Source organism: Aotus nancymaae, unplaced genomic scaffold (genome assembly GCF_030222135.1).
Source record: "Aotus nancymaae isolate 86718 unplaced genomic scaffold, 86718_ANA_hifiasm-v0.15.2.pri h1tg000018l, whole genome shotgun sequence".
Taxonomy (NCBI): Eukaryota; Metazoa; Chordata; class Mammalia; order Primates; family Aotidae; genus Aotus; species Aotus nancymaae.
Genome location: NW_026988430.1, coordinates 25,081,258 through 25,102,310, shown reverse-complemented (window position 1 = coordinate 25,102,310; position 21,053 = coordinate 25,081,258). Strand labels below are relative to the sequence as shown.

Genomic DNA, 21,053 nt, shown 5'->3' with positions numbered 1-21,053 from the left:
TAAGTATGTAGATAAAGATGCCTACATTTCTTTTTTTTTTTCTTTCAGTGTTACTTGGCTGGATCAATTCCAGCATCTAATTTAGTTAAGAGACGTAAAAAAGGGATTATGTGTTGGAGCAAAGGGCAGAAATTAAAAATGTATTTTCAGTCTTAAGATCTCACATAAATGACCTTAGAATAGGCTATGTTAGCAGTTAGTTTATGTGGTGCATGTTAAACACCAGTAGAGAAACAACTGTGGTTGTGGTTAAACCACTTGACTTTCCTGCCAGAGCTAGAATCTAAACGACTCTGGGAAATCCAGTGTTTGTATGTGCAAATAAACGGTAAGTTAATTGTAGATTGAAGGGCAGAGAGGCTATTTCTTAATTTCAAATCTCCTTGGGAAGGGAAAGTACTAGGGGGCAGTAATGGAGTAGAAAGGTGGGGATGGCAAATAAGAGAAAGATTTAATGTCATGAAACTGCTTTGTCTCTCTTCGTAAGTAGATAATTACTGGAATAATTAGTGTAACATCATATAGCAATATGTATTTTGTCTAGACTAAGTTGTGTAAAGGAATGCCTTTTTAATTTAGCTTTTCTTTTCTCCATGCTAGTGTTACCAGGTTTTGGTATTTATTTACTTATAGCATATGTTATGAAGCTAGTTTTAAATTGCTTTTAGATATATCTGTATGTTTACTACTTTGACCCTAAAAACAAAAATGAGAAAGTAGTTGACATCTGTCCTCAGAAGAAGTTTGCAGGTTGCATATTTGTGTGTACATATATAGGCTAAAAGGTAATTTACGTTCCTTGGGAATTGAAATGGTCAGTGGCCTGTTACTGATACTTATCAGTTATATATTAGCACCAGTTCATTCTTTTGCTCCTTAGGGACTATCTGTCCCCTCAAGTGACCTAAGAAACAACCAGTTGCTCACAGACCATTACTTATTCAAGTGAGCCAAGATTTGATTTCACTGACTTGTATTTCTCTATTTTTAGTGCTTTGATTTTATGGAAAAACTAAATTCTAGACTTGTTTGAAAATTTTTATAAGACTTGGACATTAAGTATGTTGATTGATAGCCAAAGTCAGTTTACCAAAGTAAAACAGATAGATTCTATGCCTCTTTATTGTCAAAGAGAGCAGTCTGCCATCATGTGGACATAAATGGACAATGTAAAGTGACATGGTGCTTACTATACCTAATAGTAGCCTCCCTCCTATCCTAAACAAGATAACCAACAGGTATTTTTAATTTTCCAGTTAATAATGTTTTGGATAATTGGCTGCCTTAAAATGCTATATGTTTTATAGTGCATCATAGCTTTAGTTTTCTTCATAAGGAAGTTACATCCTAATTGATTGTCTATTATACGATCACTGTATCTAAGAACCGAGGAAGATAGGGAATGGGTAGGGAAGTCATTATAAATATATTTTCATCTGTGACTCATATTGTAACTAGAGGGTTGAAAGAACTTTGAATGATCCTCCTGACAAAGGAGGGAAGGAGTACCTTAACCAACCCTGGGTCCAATTAAGTACTCTTATAAACTCTTGGCAACTTATTTTGTACAATTTGTGCCCCAGATAGTATTTATAAACTAAGTTTTTTATTTTCCTTTAATACCTCTTCATACAAAATCATATGCAGAAGTCCAATATGTAGTTGGTCAAAATGATACTGATTTGATTTCAGTGGGGGAAAGATCTGAATGAGGAAGGGATCTGCAGTCTTGCCTTAGACTCTATCATTTATTGAGATGTTCATGAAAGGCCTTTTTTAGAAATCCATATGGATGCCAAATACTCTGTATTGAGTTGGCAAACTATGTGAAAGGCCAGATAGTAAATGTTTTGGTTTTTGTTAGACCATATGGTTTCCCTTGTAACTATTCATCTCTGCCCGTGGAGCACCAGAGCAGCCATAAATAATATGTAAATGAATAAACAGGGTTGTGTTCTGGTAAAGCTTCATTTATGGGTACTGAAATTTGAAGTTCATATAATTTTTTTTTTTTTTTTGTGACAGAGTCTCACTGTGTCGCCTAGGCTGGCATGTGGTGGTGGGATCTTGGCTCACTGCAACCTCTGCCTCCCAGGTTCAAGAGATTCTCCTGCCTCAGCCTCCCAAGTAGCTGGGACTATGGGCACGTGCCACCATGCCTGGCTAATTTTTTTTTTTTTTTTTTAAGTAGAGACGGGGTTTCACTGTGTTAGCCAGGATGGTCTCAATCTCCTGACCTCGTGATCTGTCTGCCTAGGCCTCCCTAAGTGCTAGGATTGCAAGCATGAGTTACCGAACCCAGCTGAAGTTCATATAATTTTTATGTGTCATAACATCTTGTTTAAGATGTGCTTTTTAGCTTATTTATTGGGTTAAAGTGTTTTGAATTTGAATATAAATGACCTGTTTTAAGATTTTTTTTTTCCACACAGTTTTGCGTTTAACCAAAATACTCAAACATTTTTCATTAGTCTTCATCAACACTCCCATTTGTGTTTTCAGTCATCTTAAAAATAGCAATTCTTTTGGGGACTGTTTGAAGAATATCTGGTATTAGTTGGATTTATATTAAAAGAAGAATGGGGCATAGGCCGGGTATGGTGGCTCACACCTGTAATCCCAGCACTTTGGGAGGCCGAGGCGGGTGGATCACCTGAGGTCAGTTCGAGACCAGCCTGATGAATATGGTGAAACTGTCTCTACTAAAAATACAAAAACTTAGCCAGGCGTGGTGGCAGGTGCCTGTAATCCCAGCCACTCTGGAGGCTGAGGAAGGAGAATCACTTGAACCCGAGAGGTGGAGGTTGCCGTGAGCCAATATCGCACATTGCATTGCAGTGTGAGCAACAAGAGTGAAACTCCATCTCAAAAAAAAAAAAAAGAAAAAGAAGAAGGGGCATAATTTGTGGATGAGGATGTGAGGTAAAGGATGGGACATTCCTAGACTTACAGATTGTGTGATTGCCTGGCTAGAGGAAGAATTCAGATCAAAAAGAGACCATCAGCTTTCCAAGTGTGAAAGAGAGATAAGTGAAGGTTATAGGGACTACAGGAAACTTAATCTTTTTGAAAAAGCAATTGTAGCAAAAAAACACAATTTCTTACTGTCATCTAAAATTGACGTGGACAGCTTAGTGGACTAGAAGCTTGGGGCACAAATTCTCCCAGTGATTTTTAGTTTTAGCATTGTGATTAATGCCTTGTAAAATTGCCAGAACTTAATAAATTACAGCTTTTCATTATTAGCATGCTATCAAATTTAGTAGCTGTTTCAGGCTTTAATGGGTCAAACCTAAAATTATCCAGATTTTTGAGGATCTTCTCCCTCTCAAAAGAGTGTTCAGTTAGCTCCCGGAGAAATACGCACATATACAGGGGCACATGGGTCTAAAAAATAAAAATATGCATATGTTCTGGTGACAGTGTAGCATAGCATTGCCCAATAGAAATATAATGTAGGTCACAAATGTGACATGTATAGTAAATTTTCTAAAGCCACATTAAAAAGAAAGCACAAATGAGAAAATATAGTTTACTTAACCCAATATATTCAAAATACTTAATCATATAATCAGTATAAAAAGTTTGTTTTTGTTGGTCATGATGGCCTGTGCCTGTAATCCTAGCTACTTTTGAGGCTGAGGCAAGAGGATTGCTTGAGGCCAAGAGTTTGAGACTAGATGAAGCAACATAGTAAGACCTCATTTCTTAAAAATTAAAAAATTAGTTGGGCACTGTGACATACACCTGTAGTCCCAGCTACTTGGGAAGCTGAGGCAAGAGGATTGCTTGAGTCCAGGAGTTCAAGGCTGCAGTGAGCTGATTGTGCCTGTGAATAGCCACTGCACTCCAGTCTGGGCAGTAGTGAGACAGTCAGATTCCATTTCCTTCCCTCCCCTGTCCCATACTGTTTCAAATGTGGAAAAAAAAAAAAAAAAGAGATTGGGGGCAGTGGTGTGGGGTCTAATCCCAACACTTTGGGAGGCTCAGGTGGGCGGAGCACGAGGTCAAGAGATTGAGACCATCCTGGCCAACATTATGAAACCATGTCTCTACTAAAAAATACAAAAATTAGCTGGGCGTGGTGGTATGTGCCTGCATTCCCAGCTACTTCGGAGGCTGAGGCAAGAGAATTAGTTGCACCCAGGAGGCGGAGGTTGCAGTGAGCCGAGATTGTGCCACTGCACTCCAACCTGGTGACAGCGAGACTCTGTCTCAAAAAAAAAAAAAAAAAAGGTGGCGTACATTCCTTTATTCATGCTAAAATTTAGAAATCTGTTTTGTATTTTGCATTTAGAGCATGTCTTAATTTAGACTAGCTGCATTTCCAGTGCTCAACAGGCCACATGTAGGTAGTGGATCCTGTTGGACAGTGCAGCTCTAGAGTGACAGATTCTTGGCTTCCTAAGATGTTCATAAATGCTGAATCCAGAAAGCTTTTTTACCACGCATATAAGACATAGGAGGAAATAAAATGTAAATACAGCTGTTATTGAGAGTAATATTTAAATCCATTGAGTCACTTAAATGTGGAATTAATGTTGGTCTTTTCCTCACACTCAAAAAATTGTATTCTGGATTTAGTAGTTTGAAAACTCAAGCACAGGGTTTTTAAGCTAATCTTTCTCCATTTTTAGCTAAGCCCTTTTCTGTCTAGTTAGTAAAATTTTCTAAGAATAGAGATTCCTGCATTGTCCTTTTACTTCTTGGCAGTTTTAGTCCATAAATAGACATACTTAGATTTTTTTTTTATTATTAAAAGATTGGGAGTAGAGATTCTGTCAAAGAACTTTTTCTCTCTTGAGAAGCATCTGAAATGGAATCTGTTGTCTCTTCTAAATATGTACTGCTGTAACAGTGAAAGAACCCTCAGAATATGCCCTCATGTAGGCTGCTCATTGTGGTTTTGAACTTGGGAGAATGTCTTTATATTCGGGTCAAGTATATGCAACTGGGCAAGTGCAGTGGCTCTCACCTGTAATCCCAGTACTTTGAGAGGCTGAGGCAGGTGAATTACCTGAGGTCAGGAGTTCGAGACCAGTCTGGCCAACATGGCGAACCTCATCTCTACTAAACATACAAAAATTAGCTGGGCATGGTGGTGGGCACCTGTAAGCCCAGCTACTCTGGAGGCTGAGGTGAGAGAATCGCTTGAACCTGGGAGTTGGAGGTTGCAGTGAGCCAAAGTCACACCATTGCACTCCAGCCTGGGCAAAGAGAGGGAAACTCTGTCTCAAAAAAAAAAGAATATGTACCTAGCTGGGGGCTGTGGCATGTACCTGTAGACCCAGCTACTTAGGAGGCTGAGGTGGGAGGATCACTGGTGCTCAGGAGTTTGCGACCAGACTGGGCGAAATAGCAAGACACCATCTCAAAAAAACTAAAAAAAGCAGCTAGTTTTCTTATGCAATGGGTACTCTGTCAATAAACTTGAGTATGCTTATATTATGTCTCTGTTAAATATCTCTGCTACTTCAGGAATACTTTATGTGTACATGTTTTCTGCTTTTTCTGGGAATTAAAGCAAATTTGTTGTGTCAACCTCTTGATTCATAGATGTTCAAGTACTTTCATGTCTTAATTTGCCTTAGTATGTAGAAAAGGGACTTGTAACATTAATGCAAATTTTAAAGAAAGATTGTTAACCTCAGGCACGTTTTCTGTTAATATCTAACAGTACTTCTTGAAGGTTATTTTCTGTATTTAATAAATTTCCTCAAAAAGGATAATTTTCTAATAGAGATAGAGAAAATGATTGAAATGTTTGAACTTGAAAGAAAGCTTTGCATAAAATTATAGATATCTAGATAAATGCCTAAACCAAATGTCTAGACATTTCAGACTTAAATGTACCTATGAATTACTTGGGGGTCTTATTAAATGGAGATTCTTATTCAGTAGATCTAGGGTGAGGCCTAAGATCCTGCTTTTCTAAGAAGCTTCCAGGCTATGTTTATGCTTGTATTCCATCATGTTTTGGATAGTAAGGATACAGACCCTTATTTTATTAAGGAGATTGAAGCCTATGAGGAATCACTGACGTGTCCAAATTTTCAAGATTGATTAATGATAATTTAGACAATGCCCTGAGTCTCTTGGTTTGAAGACTAGTTCTTTTTCCAATGTATTATGTTAATTCCAAATTTATGGCCATGTGTTGAAATCTTGAGCTGCCTTTTTTTTTTTTTTTTTTTTTGAGATGGAATCTCGCTCTGTCATCCAGGCTGGAGTGCAGTGGCACAATCTCAGCTCACTGCAACCTCCAGCTCCCATGTTCCAGCGATGCTCCTGCCTCAGCCTCCCAAGTAGCTGGGATTACAGGTGTGCACCACCACACCTGGCTACTTTTTTGTATTTTTAGCAGAGACGGGGTTTCACTATGTTGGCCAGGCTGGTCTTGAACTCCTGACCTCGTGATCCGCCTGCCTTGGCCTCCCAAAGTGCTGGGATTACAGGTGTGAGCCACTGCACCCGGCGCAGCTGTTTATTTTAAAAGGAAATGCTTGGTAAAGATGACATTAAAATGTATTATATGGAAGAATAGGAAATCATAAACCTATTCAAATGTCATTTGTTTTATATCCCCTTATTGTTACCAGGAGTATGTCCTTTTTCTGTTGTTCAAAGTTATATTGCTGGCCAGAATGGAAATCACAGGAACTAGCTGATGTATGCAATCACATGTTTTCCATCCATTGTGGCCAGATTTCGTATTCCCTTAAGATGACAACAAAGTAATTAAGAGGCATCTCTTCTAGCACTTATTTGTGAACCTAATAACCCCCAATTTCCTATTTTAAAAGTCATCTTTATCCTTGGGACTTCAGCCTACTGGCGTAAGAACATGGGCATAATATTTTCACTAGTTCTTTTCTCGCCTTGCTTTTCAGAGTTACAAAACCTCTGAGATACCTTGGTTTCTAATAATATTTTCAGCAGTTTAATCCCAACTCTGTTGGCTTCCCTTTCTTAAAGAGTTAAGTATCAATATACATGTCATTTAGAAGTGTAGGGAAGGCTTCGGTACTACCTGTTGTGAAGTAGGGGGTCTTAGAAATTCAGTGGCAAACTGTATAGGAAGGGCCTGAGTTTCATAATTTTGTCTGTATTGCCTTGAAATAGCTTTAGTCTCCTGCTTAAAAAGGCATCCTGGAAATCACGTAAAAAGTAACGATAAATTAAAATGCATGTGTCTGTACCTAAGACAGTTGTAAGTGGAAATAGTTTTACCTCAAAGTATAATAGAATGGATTTATTAAGAAGGGAGAAGTTTTTCCATAGAGTGTTTTATCTCAGTGGCTCAGAAAAGCCATCTATAGGGTAGAATAATCCCTAAAGCTGAGGGTCTTCCTCCGCCCCCAAAAGATATCCATAAAGTAGAGATTTCTAAGCAGTGAGAGACTTCAGTATATTAGATTAGCTTCTTGGGTTATCGTAGAATAAGATCATTAGTAGTAGATCTGATATCACCATCTGAAAACGTTGACTGTTTTTATTGCCATATCAGCATATGAATCTTAAAGGATTACAGAATTCAGTTAAGAGAAAGAAGCTTTTATTGGATGGGTATTTAAAGATTTTCTGATAAGAGAGACCTTAGATTTCTTACATAAAGCTATGCTCTCAAGGACCACTGACTTACCTGGCAGTAGTAATTTGCCAGATAAAAGTTGATGTCCTGGTGTGGTGGCTCACACCTATAATCCCAGCACTTTGGGAGGCTGAGATGGGTGGATTATTTGAGGCCAGGAGCTTGAGACCAAGTTGGCCAACATGGTGAAACCTCATCTCTACTAAAAGCACAGAAATTAGCTGGGTGTGGAAATGCATACCTGTAATCCTGGCTACTTGGGAGTCTGAGGCAGGAGAATCACTTGAACCTGGGAGGTGGAGTTTGCAGTGAGCCGAGATCCCACCACTGTATTCCAGCCTGGGTGACAGAGTGAGACTCTGTTGCAAAAAAAAAAAAAAAAAAAAGTTGTCCTGTGGGCAACTGCATAATTGGACTATGTTGCCTTGTTATGTAATGTGCACTACTGATGTGTACACAGCATGTGGCAGCATGAACCTCCGTAGCGCTGATGTGAAGAGATGTAGTATAGTGGGTAAGGATGGTGATTTTTAAGTGACGCTCTTTTTAGTCTTCTCTCAGGGTTTTGAATGATTTGAAATTTTAAAACTACTTTCATTCAGTCTTTTATGTGTATTTGTATCTCACTTTTAAAATTCATCTCATAAAATCCACTATTTGGATCACAGCAGAACCTAATACTCAAGTTTTTAACCTCTCCCATTCTACCATCAAAATCTTAACCTTGCTTTATATTCTTCTATTCTTTTTTCTTTTTCTCATATTTAGAAAGTACTCTTTTGGAAAAAACACTTGCTCTAGTTTAGTATTCTTCATGCTGTACCTCCAGCTTTAAGTTATGGTTTAATAGTATCCCTTTGGCTTGGGGTTGGGAAGATTTAAAAATAAGAGTGTATTAGCTATGTAATAAGCTTGAAAAGACATCTTGTGGAAATAGATCCTTGGGAAAACACTTGGATGGAAACAACATTTAGAACTCTATGAAATGGAATTTACTGAAAACTTAGAGGTGCTACTGTTTTCCTAAGCACTCTACTTGTGACAGTTAAGTGTAGATTGAGCCCAGGGCTCAGCACATTAGAGACTTAAGGAAGAAATCATTTCTTCAATTTTTCCTCTGCAGTGGTGGTGACCGCGGTGGCTTCAAAAATTTTGGTGGTAAGTGCTGAGTATCCCAAAATGTTTCAGTGGAAATGCTATATAAATCTAAAAGCCACCAATATCCCGCAGATGTAGTCAAAAGTCCTTTCTTATTCTATTGAGGCTGGTGTGTGTTGTGTGCTTTAAAAAAATTATATATATATATATATATACACACACACACACACACACACATATATATCAAAGTAAACATTAAAGAGCCAAAGTTGATCTCAAACAGTCCAATGGGTTTCTACACAGTGAATTTGCATGAAAGAGTCTGTGGTGACCAATGAATGAGACCTTCACTGGATTTTGACAGTTTGTTTTTATAAAGGTAGCTGACATGGTGTTTTAAAATTATTAGGGTTGTCCAATCAGCCTTCACAACCAGAGCTTAACAAAAGTGATACTAGCATGATGCTAAAATGGCAGGTGCTGTGTAGGACAAGTTAAAGGAAATGCTGACATTCATCTTGATTTCTAGACTTTAAATAAAACATAATTTATATATTTACTTTGTAAATCTGTGATGGTTGACTTTCAAGGATTTTGAAAGTGTTGACTTTTCATGCTTTGGTTTATTACTATTTTTTTTTTTGTTGATGATTTCAAATGAATTGCCTTAAATAGCTTTTTTTTTTTTCTTTTCTTTTTCCTTAGGTCACAGGGATTATGGACCCAGACCGGATGCTGGTAAGGTTTATGGTGGTTTGTCACTTTGCCGTTAAGAAAATGTTAGTTTTCCATTTTTTGAAGGGAAAAGTGTGTGTTTGGAGGGCTTAGTACAGGAGAAAGATTTAATTTGGGGTACTTTATTTTTTATTTATATATTTATTTTTTGAGACGGAGTTTCGCTTTTGTTACCCAGGCTGGAGTGCAATGGCGCGATCTCGGCTCACCGCAACCTCTGCCTCCCGGGTTCAGGCAATTCTTCCTGCCTCAGCCTCCTGAGTAGCTGGGATTACAGGCACGCGCCACCATGCCCAGCTAATTTTTAGTAGAGACGGGGTTTCACCATGTTGACCAGGATGGTCTCGATCTCTTGACCTCGTGATCCACCTGCCTCGGCCTCCCAAAGTGCTGGGATTACAGGTGTGAGCCACTACGCCCGGCTGGGGTACTTTATTTTTAAAGAAATGTCAGAAAAATTCAAGAGGATTGATAGGAAAGTTTGCTGGGAAAAATTGCTGTTTGTGCTTTCTTACATTTTTTCTTCCATAAAGAAATACTTGAATTTTTACTGCTAGTTAGTATTAACTATTTAAAATCATTGCAAATAAAATTTAATGAAATAATTTATATCATTGTGGAATTAGAAGTAGAAAAATTGTTTAAGAAAGAAAATCCTACGTTGGATTGGTAGTCTGCTTAAGTAGGCTGACTTAGTGAATTCAAGAAACCTGAATTCATACATGAAAGAATTGTCTTATTTTGGGTAAGGGTCACTGATTTTATGTGGCTTTTTATTTAAATGATATTCAAGGCTACAGCTTTACCTGTAGAACCTGTTGAAAGTTATATTTGAGAGGTTAAAAATCTATTTGAGCCAAAAATTTGAAATCAGAACTTTTGTTTTTGTTAAGATGCCAAAGTATTCTATACGGATGGCAATTTCTGAATTATCCCTTGATGGACTGAATTTTTGTACATCTTTCTTACTTTGTTGTACTAATCCAAAAGTATGCATGTAAGGTAAGGTGTGTGTACAAGGTGCCTCTGCCCTCTGGTATATACAAAGCTTATTGCAATGAATGGAAACAGCAGTTCTGCTTGGTGGCTTGCTTGAAAGTTCAAAGTATCAGATTTGGAGAATTTTCTACTAGAGAATCTTAAAAAATGTTGATTAACCATAAAGAATTAGAGTTCTCCAGAGAAATGAATGCAAATTTAAACTAACTCCATGTCTTCATGACCTTTGACCCTGTGTCTGAATCTGAATTGTGAGATTTGTAAGATCATCCTGAATTGGTATATAGGTATTTCACATAGTGTGAACTTGATCCACTTTACCTGAAGTTTAGTTGTAAGAATTGATCTACCAAATAATTACTGTGCATACTTTGTGTGTTTATATATGATTATTATATTGGTCCTTTCCTTTTGGTCATAGAAACAATTGAATATTAGACAGTAAATTACTGTTTTTGAGTTCTGAACAGAATTTCATAAAAGCAAGGAATATGTAAAATTAGCCACCACTTTTTTTCTCTTAGATTCAGAGTCTGATAATTCAGATAACAACACAATCTTTGTGCAAGGACTTGGGGAAGGTGTCTCTACAGATCAAGTTGGAGAATTCTTTAAACAAATAGGAATTATCAAGGTGAGTAAAAATATATTGAAAATCTCATAATATTCTGGTTATGATACATAGACTATGTAGTAAGCCTATGTATTTCAGTAAGCCTTGTCTCTTAAAATTTTGTAGTATGCTCATTTATGTCTGTAGACCTTTGCTAAATTGTTGAGTATATGAAGATTTTATTATTTTGTTCCTTGCTTCTGTTTACCTTTCCACAGTCTACCTATGCTTTAGCTTCCATCCTAGGACTCTAAAATTAGCTCTGTTTAATTCCTAAAATTCTAAGAAATAAAGAAGTTACTGAGAACGTTTTATAGACTGAAATATATGCAAACTCCAGTTGTTATAGCTCTTGGGAGGGCTTATTTTATGTTTATACTAGAGATAACGTGTTATCTTACAGTTGCTCATTGTTCACTAAAGTGTCTTGTGCACTTTTAACTTCATGCATATATTTTTCATCTCTTCAACTAGAAAGCAGCTTTAGCAGTGTTTAGATAGTAGCAGTTGCTTGGAATCCGTTTACATCTGCACTTGTTTTGGTGTTTTGGAATTACTCACTGTTTTCTTTCTTTGGGAGTTATAATTTGTTAAGGAATTAATTACACACAAAATAGGTAAAAAATTCAGAGGTTTTTTTGTTGTTGTTGTTGTTGTTGTTGTTGTCGTTGTTGTCTTGAGACACAGGGTCTTGCTCCATTGCACCCAGGCTGGAGTGCCACTGCATGATCATGGATCACTGCATCCTCAATCTCCTGGGCTCAAGCAGTCTTCCCACTTCAGCTTCCTGAGTAGTTGGAACCACTAGTGCATGTTTTCATGCCCAGCTAATTTTTAAAAAATTTTCATAGAGATGGAGTCTTCCTATTATTGCCCAGGCTGGTCTTGAGCTCCTGGGCTCAAGTGATCCTCCCACCTCAGCCACCCACCAAGTGCTGGGATTACAGGAGTGAGCCACCACATCTGGCCTAAATTCACAGTTTTGAAAAAGTAAAAATTCTCCTCTGTTTTATTCCCCTGTCCCAGCCAAATCCCAGTGTAATGTTTGTGGATTTAAAGAAATTATAAACTGGATGTGGTGGCCAATTCCTGTAATCACAGCACTTAATCACAACACTTTGGGAGGCTGAGGCGGGAGGATCACTTGAGGCCAGTGGTTTGAGACCAGCCTGGGCAATATAGCAAGACCCCCATCTCTACAACAACAAAAAAGCTGGGCGTGGTGGCACTTGCTTGTAATCCCAGCTACTTGGGAGACTGAGGTGGGAGGATTACTTGAGTCCAGGAATTTTAGGCTACAGTGAGCTTATGATGGTGCCACTGCATTCCAACCTGGGTGGCAGTGAAACCCTGTCTTAATTTAAAAAAAAGAAATTATACATAGATAAAACAGTATACTATATCATTTTTCACTTAGTGTAGCTTGCAGAGTTATCCTTGTTCAAACCTACAGGTAACTTGATATTAAGTGCATAGTATTTTATAGTATGGATGTGTGAATTCCTTGAAAAAATAAATCTTGATATGTCTAAATGGTACATGATTACTTATCTTTAAATGTTAACACCAAGTATTTTTGCTTTTCCTCAGACAAATAAGAAGACCGGAAAACCAATGATAAACCTTTATACAGACAAGGACACAGGGAAGCCAAAGGGGGAGGCAACAGTGTCATTTGATGACCCTCCTTCAGCTAAGGCAGCCATTGACTGGTTTGATGGTATGTCATTCATATAGTTTTAAACATGAAGTTTGGATAAATGTTTTCTAGTCTGGAGTTCAGAATACGCTCAGTGGTTATATTCATGTTTACTTTTGCAGATATTAAGAATACAGGCCAGAATTTTTATGTACCTTTAGAAATGAGATGAGCTCTATCCAAGGACAGGTTGGTCTAGCATAACTCCTTATATCATGCCTTGTGCATGAGTCTAGCCTGATACAGGTGTAGAGAGTTGGCTTGGTTGACTGTACATTATTTTTTCTTTTAAAAAAAATAAATTTAGGCCGGGCGCGGTGGCTCACGCCTGTAATCCCAGCACTTTGGGAGGCCGAGGCGGGTGGATCACGAGGTCAAGAGATCGAGACCATCCTGGTCAACATGGTGAAACCCCGTCTCTACTAAAAATACAAAAAATTAGCTGGGCACAGTGGCGCGTGCCTGTAATCCCAGCTACTCAGGAGGCTGAGGCAGGAGAATTGCTTGAACCCAGGAGGCGGAGGTTGCGGTGAGCCGAGATCGCGCCATTGCACTCCAGCCTGGGTAACAAGAGCGAAACTCCGTTTCAAAAAAAAAAAAATAAATAAATAAATAAATAAATTTAAGAGGTACAGGTGGCGTTTTGTTATATGGATATGTTGCATTGTGGTAAAGTCTGGGCTTTTCCTGTATCTATCACTTGAATAATGTACATTTTACTCATGAAGTGATTTCTCATCCCTGACTTTATAGTTTGAAATTTAGGCCAGGTGGCATTGCTTATGCCTATAGTACCAGCACTTTGGGAATATGAGGCAGGAGGATCAGTTGAGTGCAGGAGTTGGAGACCAGCCTGGCCAACATAGTGAAAGCTTGCCTCTACCAAAAACAAAAAAATTTTTTTTTTTAATAACCTGGGTATAGTGGTGTACACCTGTGGTTCCAGCTACTCAGGAGGCTGAGGTGAGAGGATTGCTTGAGCCCAGGATGGCAAGGCTGCATTCTATCCTGGGCAACAGCAAGAACCTGTCTCAAAAAAACCCCAGTAAATAAATAAAGTAAAATTCAGGTTAATTTCCCTTCAAATATACAGTAAATACCTACTTAGAAGAAATAGGCTATTTTTTAGCAGAAAGTAGAAGAAATGAGCAAAATATCTATAGTCCTCTACTCAGGTGGCCACTGATAATATTTCTTAATAATTTTCCTTTTACTGTTTTAAAATGTGTTTTATAACATAATACTCCAAACAGTTTTGTCTTACTGTTTTTTCATTTAACATTCTAACATAATTTCCTCATGTTACAGATTTGTTTTTGTTGCACCCTAGTTTAAGTAACTAACGCTTACTGCATGTTTACTGAGGTTTATGAGCTAAACATAACTTTAAGAGCTTTACATGCATTAACTCAATTTAATCTTCATAGTAATCTTATGAGACATACACCCTGTTACTCCCATTTTACAGACAGCGAAACTGATGCTTAGAGAAGCTAAGTAATTTCCAAGATCACAGAGAAAGTGGCAGAGTCAGATTCAGATTCAAACTCAGGCATGCTGGATCTACTCTCTCCAAAGTACTTAACTATGCTGAATTGACAGACACTTGTAGCTCCTTCCAGTTACAAGATTATTGTACCTGTGTCTTCCAAAACATAATTGCGTTATTTTATTTCTTTAAAGATGAGATTGTAGGCCAGGGGCAGTGGCTCACGCCTGTAATCCTACCACTTTGGGAGTCCAAGGCAGATGGATCACAAAGTCAGGAGTTCAGGATCAGCCTGGCTAACATGGTGAAACCCCATCTCTACTAAAAATACAGAAATTAGGAGGCGTGGTGGTGGGCACCTGTAATCCCAGCTACTTGGGAGGCTGAGGCAGGAGCATTGCATGCACCTGGCAAGTGGAGGTTGCAGTGAGCTGAGATCATGTCACTGCACTTCAGCCTGGGTGGCACAGCAAGGCTCTGTCTCAAAAAAAAAAAAAAATGAAATCTGTCCCCACTGTCCCCTGTCTGTCCCCACTTCTGTATTCTTTACTTTTTTAAACTAATTTGTCAGGCTTCATCACCTTGCTCTTGAAGGCTAAGTCCATTTTTTCTTACTTTCTGCATTCATGAGAATAAGAGAAATGACTTATGAAGCTATTTCTTTTGCGTATGGTATATTCAGAAATTATAGTGACTTTTGTCCATAGGGCATATGTGCCTTTTAAACCTAACTCCATAGTTCAGATCTTACCAATTCTTATTTACTACTTTTTTAAAAAAAATTACCAATTCTTTTATACTACTTTGGAAATGGTAGGAAAATTTCAAATGGTACCACGGGCGTGTGGTAAAATATGAGTTTCTTTTTCACCTTTGACCTCCATTGATCTTGTTTGCCCTAGTAAGCACAGTGGGCAATGCATATAAGCATATGTGTAGATAAGTATGTACATATTCTTGCACTTGCACACATACTCATTCCCTTAAATAAACAAGTGGTATCATACTTCACATACTTCACAGTTGGCTTTTTTCCCCATGTAAAAATATTAGATATAAGTGGTGTTCCTCCCACCCATGGGAACAGGTAGACATGTGCACCTGACTTTTTTTTTTTTTTTTTTTTTTTGAGACCGTTGCCCAGGTTAGAGTCCAGTGGTGTGATCATGGCTCACTGTAGCCTGGACTTCTCGGGCTTAGGTGATCCTACTGCCTCAACCTCCTAAGTAGCTGGGACTTACAGACGCCACCACACCCAGTTAATTTTCTTGTATTTTTTGTAGAGATGGGGTTTCACTGTGTTGCCCACTTCTTTGGCCTCCAAAAGTGCTGTGATTACAAGTGTGAGTCATCACACCCAGCTTTTTTTTTTTTTTTTAAAGAGGATGCCACTCTTTCTTCCAGGCTGGAATACTGTGGCACAATGATAGCTCACTGCAGCCTTGAATTCCCAGGCTCAAGTAATCCTCCTGCCTCAGCATTCTGAGTAGTAGGACTGCAGGCACATGTCTCCATGCCCACCTAATTAAAAATTTTTTTCAGAGACAGGGTCTCACTATGTTCTCAGGCTTGTCCTAAGCTCTTGACCTCAAGCAAGGCTCCTGTCTTAAGCCTCCCAAAGTGCTGTGATTACAGATATAAGCCACTGTACCTGGACTTTTTCCCACCCCTGAGTCCTTGCTGGTCCAGTCTGGTCTTATGCTCCTACACTCAGGTGATCTCCCACCTCAGCCTCCTGAGTAGCTGGGAGCTGGGACTACAGACACACACCACTCCACCCTGTTTGTTTTTATTTAAGCTTAGAGAGTAATGACTATCCCCCAGTGACAGATATGCTCTTTTTAGTAATGCCATTTTTAGCACTGTTACCTTGACTCTTTAGAATACCAGTGCATTTGAATTTCTGTGAAGACATGTCAGTTATCCCTCTGAAACTAAAAATTTCCAAGACTGTTTTATGTTTTTGTTACATATTTTGTAGCATTGCTTCAAAACTGATTTCTTTTTTCTTAGGAAAAGAATTCCATGGCAACATCATTAAAGTGTCCTTTGCCACTAGAAGACCTGAATTCATGAGAGGAGGTGGAAGTGGAGGTGGGCGGCGAGGTAAGATCCTTGCTGTGCACAGTTCTGGATAGTATCCAAGGGTTTAAATTTGAGTTCACGTTCTGTTCTATTTGTGTGAACTTGCTACTACTTTTTCTCTCACTAGGTCTTTTTCCCTCTATCTTACAATGAGTTCGGGTACTGAATAGATTGGGTAAATGACATATTGTAATAGGTAAAAAAGTGGGAAATGGTTCTAGAAAATCTCTTTGGAAAGCTGTATCGTGGTTTCTTGGTCAGTTGGAAATCATGAGGCAAGAGACAGAGTATTTTTTTTTGTTTTGAGACAGAGTCTTGCTCTGTTGCCCAGGCTGGAGTGCAGTGGCATGATCTCAGCTCACCACAACCTCTGCCTCCCGGGTTCAAGCAATTCTTCTGCCTCAGCCTCCTAAGTAGCTGAGATTATAGGCATATGCCACCATGCCCAGCTAATTTTGTATTTTCAGTAGAGACAGGGTTTCTCCATTTTGGTCAGGCTGGTCTCCACCTCCTGACCTCAGGTGATCGACATGCCTTGGCCTCCCAAAGTGCTGGGATTACAGGTGTGAGCCACTGCACCCGGCCCAGCTTCTTTATTTCTGTTGGATTCATATTCTCGTATTGTGTGTATGTGTGGGTGGGTGGATGTAACTGTGGCCTTTGTTATTCATATTCTCAAATTTGGAATTTGTCTTCTCACCTAATCTTCATCATGGAGATTCTCAAACTAAATAGGGTACAGGTTAGGCATCCTAAGTCTGAAAATCTGAAATTGGAAATGCTACAGAATCCAAAAAAAATTTTTTTTTTCTAATTTGAGACAGAGTCTCGCTCTGTTGCCCAGGCTGGAGTGCAGTGGCGTGATCTCGGCTCACTGCAACCTCCAACTCCCTGGTTCAAGCAATTCTCCTGCCTCAGCCTCCCTAGTAGGTGGGATTACAGGTACATGCCACCACACCCAGCTTATTTTTATATTTTTAGTAGAGACAGGGTTTCACCATGTCGGCCAGGATGGTCTCTATCTCCTGACCTTGTGATCTGCCTGCCTCAGCCTCCCAAAGTGCTAGGATTACAAGCATGAGCCACCATGCCCAGCCCAGAATCCAAAACCTTTTGAGCACCGACAAAATGATGCTCAAAGGAAATGGTCATTAGAGCATTTCAGGTTTGGGATTTTTTGATTTGGGCTGCTCACCTCACAAGTATAAGGCAAATACTGCAAAATCTGAAAAATCTAAAATCAGAGTGTCCCAAGTATTTGGGGGGAAGGGATACTCAACCTGTATTGTAGAAAATGGACTTTGAGGCTGGGCACAGTGGCTCACACCTGTGATCCCAGCACTTCGGAAGCTGAGGCAGACAGATCATGAGGTCAGGAGATAGAGACCATCCTGGCCAACATGGTGAAACCCTGTCTCTACTGAAAATAAAAAAAAATTAGCTGGGCATGGTGGTGCACGCCTGTAGTCCCAGCTATTTGGGAGGCTGAGGCAGGAGAGTTGCTTGAACCTAGGAGGTGGAGATTGCAGTGAGCTGAGATCACGCCACTGCACTATAGCCTGGGCGACAGTGACATTCCATCTCAAAGAAAAAGTAAAGGGATTTTGAAGTTTTTTAGTGCATTGTTTGCACCATATTCTGTGCCTAGGGTCTGTTTTCAAGTTCCTCTGTTTTCTGAGTATAAGACCCAAACCAAAGAATTACAAAGTCCTACTATAAGGGATTAATTTGCAGAGTCCCACCTAAGCATTGATGGGTACCTACTCTTACATTATCTGATGCTTTTCTTCTGTTTTGTTAATGTCTGCTGCTAATTTTTCTCCCCTGGCCCCATCCCTCTAGGCCGTGGAGGATATAGAGGTCGTGGAGGCTTTCAGGGAAGAGGTGGAGACCCCAAAAGTGGGGATTGGGTTTGTCCTAATCCGTAAGTATCTTGCTTACTTTGGTGAGAGTAGGGGTTGGGGTTGGAGTTGGAGAGTACAGAAGGGGGTTCTGAGTCCATTGGAAACTCTAGGAGCATTGTATTTTCCTCCTTTCTTAGGTCATGTGGAAATATGAACTTTGCTCGAAGGAATTCCTGCAATCAGTGCAATGAGCCTAGACCAGAGGACTCTCGTCCCTCAGGAGGAGGTGGGTCAGCCTTTTAATAGCATCTGCATTGTGCTTACCTTCTGACTAGCATTAAGGGGGCTTTACGTTGTTCTGCTGGCCTCATTGTTTGCATTTCTACCTTGCAGATTTCCGGGGGAGAGGCTACGGTGGAGAGAGGGGCTACAGAGGTCGTGGGGGCAGAGGTGGAGACCGAGGCGGCTATTGTGGAGACAGAAGTGGGGGTGGCTATGGTGGAGACAGAAGCAGTGGTGGTGGCTACAGTGGAGATAGAAGTGGGGGAGGCTATGGTGGAGACAGAAGTGGAGGTGGCTATGGTGGGGACAGAGGCGGCGGCTATGGTGGGGACAGAGGAGGCAGCTATGGAGGAGACCGAGGAGGTGGCTATGGAGGAGATCGAGGTGGCTATGGAGGAGACAGAGGAGGAGGCTATGGCGGAGACCGAGGCGGCTATGGTGGAGACCGAGGAGGTTATGGAGGAGATCGAGGAGGTTTTGGAGGAGATCGAGGGGGCTATGGAGGAGACAGAAGCCGGGGGGGCTATGGAGGAGACCGTGGTGGTGGCAGTGGCTACAGTGGAGACCGAAGTGGAGGCTATGGAGGAGACAGGAGTGGTGGCGGCTATGGAGGAGACCGAGGTGGGGGCTATGGAGGAGACAGAGGTGGCTATGGAGGCAAAATGGGAGGAAGGTGAGTATTAGAATGCATTTATTAACCTTTTTACCTCACTGCACCTGTATTTGGGGGTTTGAACCACATTTTCTTTCTTTTTTTTTTTAATTTCTTTTTTTATTGAACATTTTAATTTTTTGGAACTTGAATTTCCCATTGGCAATTCTCTCACGATGTAGAAGATAATTTAGTTTCCTGCTTAGCAATTTCTAAAATTTTGTTTTGGAACTTTTTATTGTTTAACTTTAGTTTTTATTGTCTTTAGAGACAATAAAAATTAAATTTAGTGATAGAGACAGGGTCTTGCTCTGTCACCCAAGCTAGAGTGCAGTGGTATGATTATAGCTCATTGTAACCTCAAACTCTTAGGCTGAAGCAATGCTTCTGTCTCAGTCTCCCAAGTAGCTGGGACTATAGGTGTGTGCCACCACATCTGGCCAATTTTTTAATTTTTTATAGATATAGGGTCACACTTTATTGCCCAGGCTAGTCTCAAACTCCTGGCCTCAAGTGGTCCTCCTGTCTTGGCCTCCCAAAGTGTTGGGATTACAGGTGTGAGCCACAGCACCTGCTGGAAATTCTTATTCATAAGTCTTTGTATTTGTTTGGTTATATCTTTATGTGTATTATTTTTTTCTCATAGCTAAAGATAATTGAGATTGAGAGATAATAACTTGAAACTATGTGTCAATCAGGAATTCCTAATCTAAGTGAAGGAACACACCTTTCATCAGGTGGTTCTTTTTTAAATCATATGTACTACCCTGCAGTTGTTTTTCTAGAGATTCTGATAATAGCTTTTCCAGATGAAAACCACTGATGGGAATGGCTTGTGCACATGAATGGTGTAGACACATAAGAAGTTGAAGACCAATGATAGAAAGTAACTTCAATTATTATTCTAAGGACCTGTATGCCAGAGACAGTATAAGGCAGTGAGAATTAGTATTGAATATGGTTAAGAGCATGGATTTGGGAAATTGTCTGGGTTTAAATCCCAACTCCACTTACTAGCTGTGTGATCTTAGGAAAGTTACTTAATCCTTTGGAGTGTCAGTAGTCTTACTGTAAAATGGGGCTAATAAAACATCCTTTTTAGATTTGTATTAGATTACATTGTACTAGTTGCTGGCCCATAGTAAGCACTATATAATTTTTAGCTATTAGTAATTATTGGTAACCTAATTAACATCTGTTGAACACTTCTTGCTGTGTGGCCAGTAATGTAAAGTGTTCTGTATTCTTTAGTTCTAGTCCTTCCACCATCCCCATGAAGTAGGTATACTTCCCATTTTACAGAGTCAGAGTCATTTAGTATAACTTTTCTAAGGTCACATAGTAAATGACAGATCCAGAATTCATACATGTAAGTGCTTGCTCGTTCCACTATGCCACTCTTCTATTTAGAATGTAAGAGAGTGAAGCAAAGCTTCTTCTAGGAACTTTGTAAATCTTAAAGCTGATAAATTATACATGTAAGTATCTTCTAGGAGTATAGAAATAAATCGGGCATGATGTCATTCTTTAGAAATTGTCTAGCTGATGCCAGTCACTAGTGCTCTGAAGAAGTATCTGATGCTCCCCCTTAGTAGAAAATTAGAATTTAGTCCGGCTCTTTATTTTTCATTCCTAGAAACGACTACAGAAATGATCAGCGCAACCGACCATACTGATGACTGTTTTGAATGTTCCTTTGTCTCTGACATGATCCATAGTGAAATTGCCAGAGTTTTGCCTGCTGCTTTCCTCGTGGCCTCTTCTTGGGTAGTGAAATTAAAGTGACATTTGGATTTTTATTTGGGTGGGAGGGGTGGGACAGTTTTTCTTTTAGAAATGTCCGTTGAGATTTCCCCCTTTAGTTTCCAACCTTCTCCCCAACCCCTGGAGCTAAATGCGTTGTAAAATATTGCCAAAATGAAAAGTGTTTTGTAATACTGCAATAAAGGCTGCTTGTTTTTGTGGA

The 21,053-nt window shown here is 39.5% G+C and overlaps 1 protein-coding gene and 1 long non-coding RNA gene across 3 annotated transcripts in view; both read left to right on the top strand.

Moving 5' to 3' along the window:
* TAF15 (TATA-box binding protein associated factor 15) overlaps window positions 1-21,053 on the top strand; it is a 34,486-nt gene extending 13,433 nt beyond the window's left edge. For both annotated transcript variants that reach the window (XM_012445424.2, XM_012445423.2), the window contains exons 8-16: window positions 8,715-8,749; window positions 9,395-9,427; window positions 10,948-11,057; window positions 12,627-12,756; window positions 16,238-16,330; window positions 18,152-18,233; window positions 18,351-18,439; window positions 18,547-19,108; window positions 20,724-21,053. In XM_012445424.2, coding sequence (XP_012300847.1) covers window positions 8,715-8,749; window positions 9,395-9,427; window positions 10,948-11,057; window positions 12,627-12,756; window positions 16,238-16,330; window positions 18,152-18,233; window positions 18,351-18,439; window positions 18,547-19,108; window positions 20,724-20,763 — 1,174 coding nt within the window. In that variant the 3' untranslated portion in view covers window positions 20,764-21,053. The remainder of the gene's footprint in view (window positions 1-8,714; window positions 8,750-9,394; window positions 9,428-10,947; window positions 11,058-12,626; window positions 12,757-16,237; window positions 16,331-18,151; window positions 18,234-18,350; window positions 18,440-18,546; window positions 19,109-20,723) is intronic.
* LOC135275765 (uncharacterized) lies at window positions 6-7,167 on the top strand. The gene is made up of 2 exons (XR_010343350.1): window positions 6-4,941; window positions 6,456-7,167. It is a non-coding gene; the product is annotated as an uncharacterized LOC135275765 (long non-coding RNA).